The sequence below is a fragment of the Perna viridis genome, chromosome 15, assembly GCF_037379345.1.
Source record: "Perna viridis isolate PV_CMFRI_1.1 ecotype Kerala chromosome 15, ASM3737934v1, whole genome shotgun sequence".
In the NCBI taxonomy this organism is placed as follows: Eukaryota; Metazoa; Mollusca; class Bivalvia; order Mytilida; family Mytilidae; genus Perna; species Perna viridis.
The window spans coordinates 6,264,266-6,275,244 of record NC_142459.1 but is presented as its reverse complement, the minus strand read 5'-3'; the positions used below and the strand labels follow the sequence as shown (position 1 = coordinate 6,275,244).

At 36.3% G+C, this 10,979-nt stretch overlaps 1 protein-coding gene across 1 annotated transcript; it reads left to right on the top strand.

Moving 5' to 3' along the window:
- Positions 1-5,391: 5,391 nt before the first annotated feature.
- On the top strand, positions 5,392-10,424 carry LOC148596714 (uncharacterized). Its single transcript, XM_088564312.1, has 3 exons — positions 5,392-5,773; positions 7,505-7,632; positions 8,778-10,424. The coding sequence occupies exons 1-3, from the start codon at positions 5,392-5,394 to the stop codon at positions 10,422-10,424; spliced, it is 2,157 nt and encodes a 718-aa protein (XP_088420438.1).
- Positions 10,425-10,979: the final 555 nt, after the last annotated feature.

Sequence of the window (10,979 nt, the reverse complement as noted above, 5' to 3'; positions counted from 1 at the left end):
TTCCTGCACACACAATACCCAAACGCACTCTAAAAGCTCACAAAACACACGATAAACGAACGCATCTATGATGCATTTAAATGAATGCTCCTATCATGCTTTTAAACGCACAATAAGCAAACACTCCCAGTGTGCTTTAAAATGCACAATAAACGAACACTCCTAGCATGCGTTTAAACGCATGATAGACGTAAGCTCATATCCTGTGTTTAAATGCAAGACAGATGAACGATGAAAAATAATAATATTAACAAATAATGAAGAAAGAAAAGACAGAAAATCAAATTAATGAAATTATATACATGTAAATTAATAATGACAGTTGAATAATCAAGGAAACAATCGAACTACAAAAATAAATGAACACTTCTATTGTGTGTTTAAACGAATGCCCCCATCATGTGATTAAAAGAATGCTTCTATCTTGCGTTTAAACAAATGCAAAAGGATGTGTAAACACACGATAATCAATGCAAGAATGCTAAAACGGTAAACGTGAACATTTCAAGGAGTGTATGTAAATTGCATGATGTTCAAATTCAATAATATGAGTTGATATTTTACAGCATTCTAATTTCATGAGTTATGAGCTATGAGTCATAGTTTCTTCTATGGTTCCTTTGAAATGTTTGACAGCCTGACATTTGGCATCTGCCATGGTGACATTTTAGCTATTGTTTGTCTATGACGTCACCAGTTGTTACGGGCGAACAAAGTAAAAAAAAAACGTCGCAACGTTGCTTTCCACCTATCAGGTTTTGTAAAAAAATTATACATAACCTTACAACACCCAATCACAATTCAGGAAATTTTTCATATAACATTGTCTCATGATGCAGTATCAGAAATATCTAGCCATCCACGAAGTATTTAAGAGGCTATTTTGACGGACCTAATTATAATATTGATTAATGATGATATGATTCTCTCATAAAAAAATATAAAGGTTTCTTACTGACTTTATTTATAAACTATAATAAGTACATTTCAATTTCTTTTTATAATTTTACAGATTATAATGAACAATCAGCATCTGACACTTTGAAAGCCACCGCAAATGTGAATTTGCTAAACATGTGTTTTAAAATATTTAAGGCTTTTATTTACATAAAAAAAAGTATAACCTACCGGAAAATGAGCGATAAAAATCCTAAATTTGTTAACATTTGTAATGAAGACAGTTATCAATATGACCAGCAATTTTGAATTAGGTCACTTATTTTACGAAATACAATATATTTTTGACAAAACGAACTTAAAGTTGATAAAGGCCATTTGTTGGTTCATTTGATATGTTGGTTTCGCAAATTTTAAAATCCGTAATTTTATCAACCGGAATTAAACGCTCAAAAAGCTAAAAATCAATATGAAATTCATTTTAACTGCATTTAAAACGGATTTCCAGAATTGCTGAATTTTCTCATAATGTAGGTCATTTGTTTTTCTTCAGTTTAATCACCTTCTCCTGTGTTAAGGTAAAGAAACTGTATAAAGCTTTTTAAATGGTAAATAGTTTACTATAATTCTGCCGATTTCAAAGAATGTCGGAACAAGTGTTATGCAATATGGCACTTGGAAATACATGTAAGAGGTTGGGGTATGGAGGAACGGAATTCCAACCTCTTGTGTTGAAGGAGTAGGTCACTTCACATTAGATTAGAAGCCTCAACAAACACAATTATGATAAAGAGGGCTGGATACTAAATTTGGCAGTTCCTCATCCTCTTTGAAACAACACGAAGTTACCCCCCCCGCCTTTATTGCAGTATGGATATGGACAATGTAAATAAATTTCACCTTTTCGAGAGCAAGTCCATTTTTCAGGTCAAATAAATCTAACGGAAGAAAATATCTATTTCGGCCCACACATTTTTGGACCATTACCTCTTCGATCCATAACATGACTATACCACTTCCATCACAAATTGTTTGTTTGTCAGATAAAATTACTACAAACTGGTTCATGCAAGGGTTAATGATGCTGTTGATGGTCTGGAAGTTTAATTATTCATAAGTGATTCTGAAAAGTTTTCTGTTCGGGGTCATATTAATTCTATATTGACAGAGAAGTTTTTCATCAAAAGCAGCTGATGACCGCCTTTAATTTAAGAGACTGAAAGTATTTTATAGTGGCTAACCCAGAAATTATCAATGACCTAATTTTGACAGTAAAGGTGGCAAGTAGCTGTGGCCAGTAAAGGCAGTATATTGAAATCTACCATGCAAAATATTGCAATACATTACGAGATGCAAATCCTTCTATATTCAAGTCTTTGCTTAACGTTACATTATAAGCCTCAACAAACACAATTATTATAATGAGGTCGGGTACTAGATTTGGCAGCTGCTCATCCTTTTTGAAACAACATGCAGTGACCCCCCTTTTTTTAGGCATTGATATGGAGAATGTAAATAAATATACTTAATTGTAAGAGACAGAGAGATGTGTCAGTATGTCTGCAAGTAACATGTTATTTTAATGTCGGTTTAAAAAAAATTAAGTTATTTAACCTGCATTTCACCTTTGCGAGAGCAAGTTCTATTTTCATGTCAAATAAATTCAGCCGCTTGCGTCCCAGAAAATGGAGCAGGATGAAAATACCTATTTCGGCCCACACATTTTCGGACCACTGTCTCCTCGATCCATAGCATGGCTAATACCACTTCCATCATAGATCGTTTGTCAGATGAAATTACTACAAACTGGTTAAAACGGGGGTTAATGATGCTGTTGATGGTCTAGAATTTTAATTATTCGGAGGAGACTCGGAAAAGTTTTCTGTTCGGGGTCATATTACTTCTATAAAGACGGATCGGAGAAGTCTTTCATCAAAGGCAGCGGATGACCCCCTTTAATTTAAGATATAGAAATTATTTTATGGTGGCTGACCCAGAAATTTCGAAAATGGTGTGGGTGGGTGCTCTTATTTAGTGTCAAAAGTATGTGGGGCTTAATGGAGATTTCCATTTTTTTTAATATAAATGTTACAATCTTTGTTTCATTTGTACAGGTCCGGGTGTTAAAAGAATAGGCCTGCAGCAGAGCTAAGCTTGTCGTAAAAGGCGACTAAATAGTGCTCAGAAACCTAGCTGGGGGCTAGGCGCTCTGCCCACAGAGCAACTGGGATGTGAGCCCCAGGTGGTGGAATGGGGTACCCCTGGTGTGTTACATGCTGGGGTTGTCAGGCTATAATACGGAAAACCTGACCGCAAACTATTGTGATGCACCGTGTTGGGAAAGATGTCACGTTCCTCGCACGTTAAAGAACCCTGCTGTGGTATTCGATAGGAGTAGGAACCATAGGGCTCCGCCACAGGATGCTAAATTGCCCGACCTTACCCATCCCTCCCTTTTTCTAGTGGCAATCAAAATTTGCCGACCCTATTATCCTTGTGTCCCATCCTTTTTTTTTCATTTCATCATCATTTTATGTTCATTTTATCATCCATTTCATTTTCATCGTCTGAATATAGCTGAAATATTGCTGCTCGGACGTTAAACACCAACAATCAATCAATCATGTTTCAATTGTTGATTGTTTACAATAAACAAAAATAGATTGGTGTTTATAGAGATCCTCAATCCCTGGCCTATCGAAAATAATCACTATATTTGTAACAACCGAATGTAATGTTGTGACTGCGCATGCATTGAGATAAGGATTTAGTGGATAATTCCGAGTCCTCTGACTGATGGCATCCGTCAAAAGTTTCTATTAGGCGTTTGAATTTACCAGATGCTTCAAAATACAGTTTGTAACTATACTTTAGTGAGTTTGTGTTTGGTCAGTTCGTGTTGTGCTCCCTGGATGTGAGTTAAGATGTTTCAAATGTTGCTGATTCCACATTTCTCTGCTAGTTTTTCAGCATAGTTTCTCTTTCATTTTCTGTTAACGGGTATTTTAGAAGGAAATGATAAACTATTTCTTTTTCCACACAATCACAGTTTCGCTTTCCTGTGGCCGGTTTCAAATATGTTTGCAATTATTTAGGCTGCAGTGGCCAATCCTCACTTGTACAAGTATATACATGTAGTAAAAGCCTTTGTTGGAAATGTTGGCTATCAATGGGGTTTTGTCATAAAGATCCCTGCATGCCCTTCTCCGAGGTTTCGTTCTATGACAATACATTGACTAGGTATTATAATTGATACACGTTGTTAGAACAATAATAAATCAGACCATTATTTCAAATCAAGAATTTATGCATGTACAGTATGGAGAATAAATGTTAAAAATGGACTTTTGACTGTAACAATTGACTAATCTATGTTATGACTACTATTCATGACCCTTATATACAATGTTGAGGCACCGTACGTTTGGATCTAGGAGTGGTTATGGGAATTGAAACACTTTGACTTAAAGGGTTGGAATTTGTTCAAATGTAGGCAAAGCTAAGTAAATGATAGACTAAAGCTGGAACCCTCTTTTATGAAAATTCTGGATCGAAACCCCCTTATAAAAAATATAGATCCGCGAGTGAGGCAAATACTTTTTTAGCCTATGTCGGGTTCCGGACCATGCATTTGTCTTCTGAGTTGACAATTTTCTGTCCAACAAGACCTGACGCTATATATAATTGTTTATTCAAATAGTGCCACCATCAACAACATCAATAGACATTATCACTTATAAAATATTCAAGATTTTTAAGATTCATCTCCGTTGAAATATATGATCCGGAGACATGTAAATCAAAGTGAATAGAAATTGATTATATCTTAATAAAGAACTTGTACTACTCCTGTATACATAACTAATGCATTGTTTCAAGTGGAAATTTCTTCTTAGCTTTCCATGGAAGTGTTTGTTAATGTAGATTCGTATAATTTGTCCAGGTGTGTATGCTGGAAGAAGACAAAAATATCTTAGTGTGAGTTCCAGTATGCCACACGAATTTACAAATATAACATATACAATTTAATCAAGTTAGTGTAAATTTTCGGGAATGACTAAAGCGACTAGCTAAACGCGAATCCATCGGATTGATGATGTGTTATTCCCAATACAACGATTTATTCTAAATTGAAAGTCCTGAATATAATATCGTTGATTGGAAAAGCAAGTCTGCATGGGTCCGGTTTCATAAAACATCTAAAACTGAGATTTTCCTCAAAGCCTTCCTCAACTCTAATTTCTACCAATCAAATTGCTTGAAATTGCAGACTTGAGGAAAACTTAAGGATTTGAGGGAAATCTCAATTTGAGACTCTTTGTATGAAACCGGGTCCTGATTCTCAAAGGAAATAATGCATACTATAATGTCGGATCGTATACCTTCACTGCTTTCTCAAAAATGCTTTTCTTTGCAGGTTTTATAGTCATTACAAGAACTTACCCTTCGAGCCTATCTTGGATGGAACACATACATGTATCAAAATAAAGCGATATGGCTCTTAAAGTGGTTGTCATAATATTGATGACATTCAACCAGTTCGCATTCGGAAATATAATAGAACTTATCTACCTAATGTGCGGCCATGATTACATCTGCAACACGACAGGAATGGACAACGTGGTTGTTCCTCTCAAATCCTACCTAGATATAGGACTGTGTCCCATATGCTCGTGTGACAGATCGTGCAATTTGGCTGGGAATTGCTGTCCTGATGTTTACCTGGACTTTCCTGGACAAGAATGTATGGAAACAGTTTTTCTGGATTCGTCCCAGTACAATGTCACTTCTATATACCCCATGATAACAGAATGTAGGGATCGAGCGAATGAAACAGAGAAGACCATGTGTTCGGAAGAGAGGTCTATAATAAACCGTATCAACCTACCGCCGGTTACATCCGTTTGGTCAAAACTGACCTACGCCAATAAATATTGCGCTCATTGTCATAGCCAGCTTAATTACACAGAATGGATTCTGTCAGTTTCGTGTTTTCGATTAACTGACTTCAATTTTTTGTCCACGTATGAAGAGGTCATTGAACATGCAGATGACCATGATTGTGTGATTAAGCATGAACCTCGACCTGACCTCGATGTAAAAAACTGTTCCTTTTCTGAGAATGTTGTGTATCATACATGTAATATGACAGGACAGTGGAACGATTTTAATTTTGACGTCAAAACCGGATGTGAATCTGCGTATTTTCTGAACTATAAAATATTCAAGAATATTTTTTGCTACATGTGTAACCCAAATAGGCAAGTAAACACACCCCTGATAGACATATGTAACGCCACTGGAGTATGGCATCCTTATGATGCCAGTCTAGAAAGAGCTTGTCTTCAAAATGGTATTAGCACAAGGCGTCTCCCATATAAAAACGTGTTTTGTCTCCTTTGCAACAGAAACAACACAAGCAACCAGTCATTACAAGATGTAAATGGTGTTATGTATTTAAGACCTACTTCATACCCATACTATGATTACAGATTTACCCAACTTCGGTACAATATGGCGTTTTATGTAAATATTTTAGAAAAATCTGCCAACCAAACAGAAACAACAACGTCCCAGACAAAGAAGATACAGAATATTACGAGCCTTTTAATGAATTTCTACGCAAATAAAGCTGAGTCTGGTAAACTTTGCGACTCCAGTCTTCTACCTCGTGACTTATATTCTGTAATCAACTCCACCGGCCAAGACTGTGACTGTACGCCGGATAGTTTGTACAGCAGTTGCCCTGATTTCGCCATTAAGCACGAGACATATAAAGTTAGAAACGTTCTTCAACGCGGGTTTTATGGGAAGGACAATGCAGAAGAGTTTTATCTTACGACTAGCTCATGTTTTGAAAACTCGGACGATGTCAAAAAGAGTGCGAGTCGATGCAAGTCGTCAAAAGCTATCGATATATTCAACTTGCTACCGACTAAGATGTCCGGGGTGCTGTATAAAAATCTCGACTGCTTAGTATGCAATGCATACACAGAACTGGGGGAAAACGCTGCGCTTGACCAAATAGCTGAGAACACAGCATTTCAAAATGGCATAACGATACCTGTCTCCCTCAGAATTTTGTGTTTAAGACACTACGTAGACACCAATAGGTTTTTAACTCTACATGATATTATAAAAGAAGCCTCAGCGAGTAAGTGCCGCATCAGTTTTATCAAATTGAAAAGTGAAATTTATGGAGAGCCGTCCTACGACTGGTACGAAAAAGAATATGGCGAGACAATCACACACAAATGCAACGTTTCTGGGAATTGGATCACTTATGATAGCGACGTTCAATTAGCATGTGAAAATTATAACAACTTTGAACTAAACTCAGTGAGATTTGAGTTATATAAAAATGTATTCTGTGCAATTTGCAATACCAACACAGCCAATGGTATAAATGTAAGTGTATGCGACAAGACCAAACTTAAATACAGCGACGAACTGCAAACTGGCTGCGATCTTTTACCAGCGTCTGGTAGTTATTTGCCATATAAGAACGTTTTCTGTCATTGCTGTAATACAAGATGTAAATACTTTACAACGTATTTATCCCCAATAGATGATTGTTCTTTAGAGCCTTTTACCTGTTCTTGTTTAGGATCAGGATGCGTCGTGCCAACTGATATCCCCGGGGTCAAGTTCAGGAATCTGTTTACTATTCACCAACATAATGGAGAAATAGGAAATGCTGCATGCTCTAAAGATCAGATTTATGACATGACTACGGTAGGTTATGATAATTAAGTGAAAGTCTTCGAACGAATTAGGCACTATGGGAAAATATGAAACATGCATGTCAAGAATCCACCGACCTGACGGTTTCTCTATTTGAAAACAAGTACTACCTTTAAAAAAGATAGCCGACGCAGTAAAATTTGTTTTCTTATACTTATAATTTGTATCAGGAAATCACGCATGGCACGCAATTTCGATTTTCTTTTTCAAACCCTACTAAGTTATCAGTATTTGGTCAATCTGGAAACAGAATTTTGATCAGAAAGGGTAAAGAAGCAAAAATAAATATTTGATTAAATTTTTCAATAGAATGCTAGAAACATGAAGTATTTGACAGAGTTATCTGCCCTTAAAATGTCAATTTTCTGTGATTTCAACGCAAAAATAACTCAATTCACCATGATATGGAAGTCCTTAATTCTGATGGCGCAACTTTAAATACGGTGAGTTTGGTCATGCCTTGTTTCATCCACTGCCCGATTTTAACAAAGACTAACACTTCAACAATTTTGTTCTACATTGCTGTTACAATGGCAGTTCCCCTCCCCCCAAGAAATTCCAAAATTGGAAGAGAAACTAACTGACCTTAGAAGGGCGCCTCTCCAGTGATTTTCTATGCAATCAAGCAAGCTTTCTTCTTAAATATTTGTTTCTATAACGACAACGAACACATCACGCGTACGTTTGATCATACAAGGTCAAGGTTATTTTTTTTGAATCGTCATGCATCGGTTGATTGATAACCCACTTTCTTAAATTTTCTGTTTTTGAAAGTTTTTTACACGGCCTTATTTATAGTGTTTCCGCTTCTCTTTACTATTTCTCCATCTACGTCTTTTAACTTTAAATATTTTTGAAAGTGCCCGAACCATGTATATTCTTTCCAATAACAAAACTGTTAAACATGGAGAATTGAATTCCTAGATATCATTTCCTTTAGAATTATTATTTTTGGCTCTATTTCTGTTGGTCCGGATGACTCAAAAGCTTCGTTAAAAAAAGGTGGCTAAAGTCCCTCAAAACTTCTTCTGTTATATCCATAAGTGTTTACGACAAAACAGCGTTAATGCTTGAGATTTGTAATCATAATTTTACTCAGCAATTTGTTTATGTTTTTATTTTCATTTTTATTGTAGAAAAGCTGCAGAGATATATTTTGTTTCCCTGGAAAGTATCTAATAGAGGACATGTGCTTACCACTTTTCTCCTACACGCGAAACCTTCGGTACACAATAAATTTTATTATAGACAAGTATAACAATGGCCAAACATCTGTAGGGAGTACAATTCGAGGGATTGAAAACAACATGCCATTCTGGTGGCGACATACATTAACGAATCACCTAAATATATCACTGGATATATCCATTCTTAGTGTCCGCCTTCATTCTACCCTGCCATGTTTTCACCAGTTGCCTATGGGTAATCGTACACTGTTCAAAGCGGCAATAAACTTCATCATTACTTCTCTTGTGGATCGGTTGTATTTGGAAAAGAGCTTACTAAATTTACAAGGCAAACGTGTAAAATTCGAGCTTGACAAAGAGCCTAGAAGCAAGAGGTCTTCAGCCAGAAACTGTAAGAACGAATACATAGGTAGTGGAAATGTTCATGGTAATACAACTTGCCAACTGTTTAGCTCATTCGAAAACTGCAACCTTCGGCTTGCTCGTTACCGTTCTACGTTTTTAGCAACTCCTGTTGTTTGTCAATTCGTCCAATACGCACCATACGAATACACCTACGACAGTAAAAATGACAAAGTATTCATAAAGCCGTTAGGAGCTGTGTTCAGTTCCGGAAATTTCCATATTTCAAGAAGTACAAACAGAGCTAGCTCTGTACGAGTGTGTGTCGCGGACATCAAACCATATAATACAAGTGCAATGGTTCAAAAGTCGGCATTTGAAATGACCGTTGACGTCATTAATGTTATTTGCACATGCGTCTCTATACTATGCTTGTTGTTGACGTTTTTTGTATATTCTTGTTTTGATCAACTTCGTACCTTACCCGGAAAAATGAATATGTGTTTGATATTGTCGTTATTTATGGCCCAGATTTGTCTTCAGTTTGGAACGATATGGACACACCGTCCAATTGTTTGTAAAGTATTTGGCGTAATTCTGCATGTATTCTGGCTTTCAACATTTGCCTGTATGAACGTCTGCTCATTTCACATGTTCAAAGTATTTTCGAAGATGGAAGTTTACGACAAGTCATCTGATGGAGTTAAATTTTGGAAGTATACTTCGTATGCATTTGGAGTACCAGTATGTATCGTAATTGCAAACATAATTGTTCACTATGTAATGAACGATGGACGCAATCTTGGGTATGGAGGACGCATGTGTTTCATATCTGGTGTCATGTCAAAAATTCTCTCTTTTATTGTTCCAGTTGCATTGATATGTTTTATTAACATTGGAATGTTTGTACACACTGCAAACACGATACACCGTAGGCCTAATGTTCGAAGCACCAGAAATGCCAGGAATGACTTTGTTGTTTACGTCAAACTCTTTTCATTGACAGGAGTCACGTGGATAGTTCAGATGATCGATGCTTTACTTCCATTGTCAGTTTTAACAATCCTAGTGACTTTACTGGCAGGGCTACAAGGACTTTTTATTTTCCTAAGTTATGTCTGTAACAAAGGTGTATTTGATATGATCAAACCTTTTTTAAATATAATGACAGAACAACAAAATGCAGAGGTAAAAATGGAAGAAATATCCTCGAAAAGAACTGCCAAGAAGCTGTCATCCGATAAAAGCACCTAGTCAAATTCATCTTAAATCTCCACACTGAGTCGTCCGTCAGACGTAATATCGAATGCAGTGAAAGATAACCAAAAGTGACGAATCCTGGTGTAAAATTTGATTAATGTTCTGTTAGCAACTGTTATATAATTTCTTCTAAGAATTGCGAAATCAGAGCACAATGTTGTAATATTATATTAAACAAACAAACGACATCGTCCGGTCAACTGGTCGAACGTTTTTGTCCAGAAATGTCTAAAATATGTGTCACTGGGCGTTAATCCTCAATCAGTCTCCCGTTTAGGGGTAGACCCCTCCCTTTCAAGTCCAAAGTACACTCCATGTTTTGGGTGAAGTCCCAAGTACAGTTTTACTTTTTAGTAAAGTCAAATTCTATGAAATTTGAAGTACCAAGTACGGCTTTTTTGAAATGTTAAGTCCATGGAATTGTGTACCTAAATCTAAAGCACATTCTAAAAATGACCAATATTCCAAGTAAAAAAAATGTACATTTGTTTGATCATTCCAATAATTATGAAACAGCGTTGGGCACAACATAAACATCAATTAAATAAA

Excerpts from the sequence above, each read along its gene's own strand:
- LOC148596714 (XM_088564312.1), top strand. The coding sequence starts at position 5,392 with ATGGCTCTTAAAGTGGTTGTCATAATATTGATGACATTCAACCAGTTC. Across the intron at positions 5,774-7,504 it reads AGAGAGGTCTATAATAAACC|GATCAGGATGCGTCGTGCCA; the intron begins GTATCAACCTAC and ends GTTCTTGTTTAG. Across the intron at positions 7,633-8,777 it reads AGATTTATGACATGACTACG|AAAAGCTGCAGAGATATATT; the intron begins GTAGGTTATGAT and ends TTTTTATTGTAG.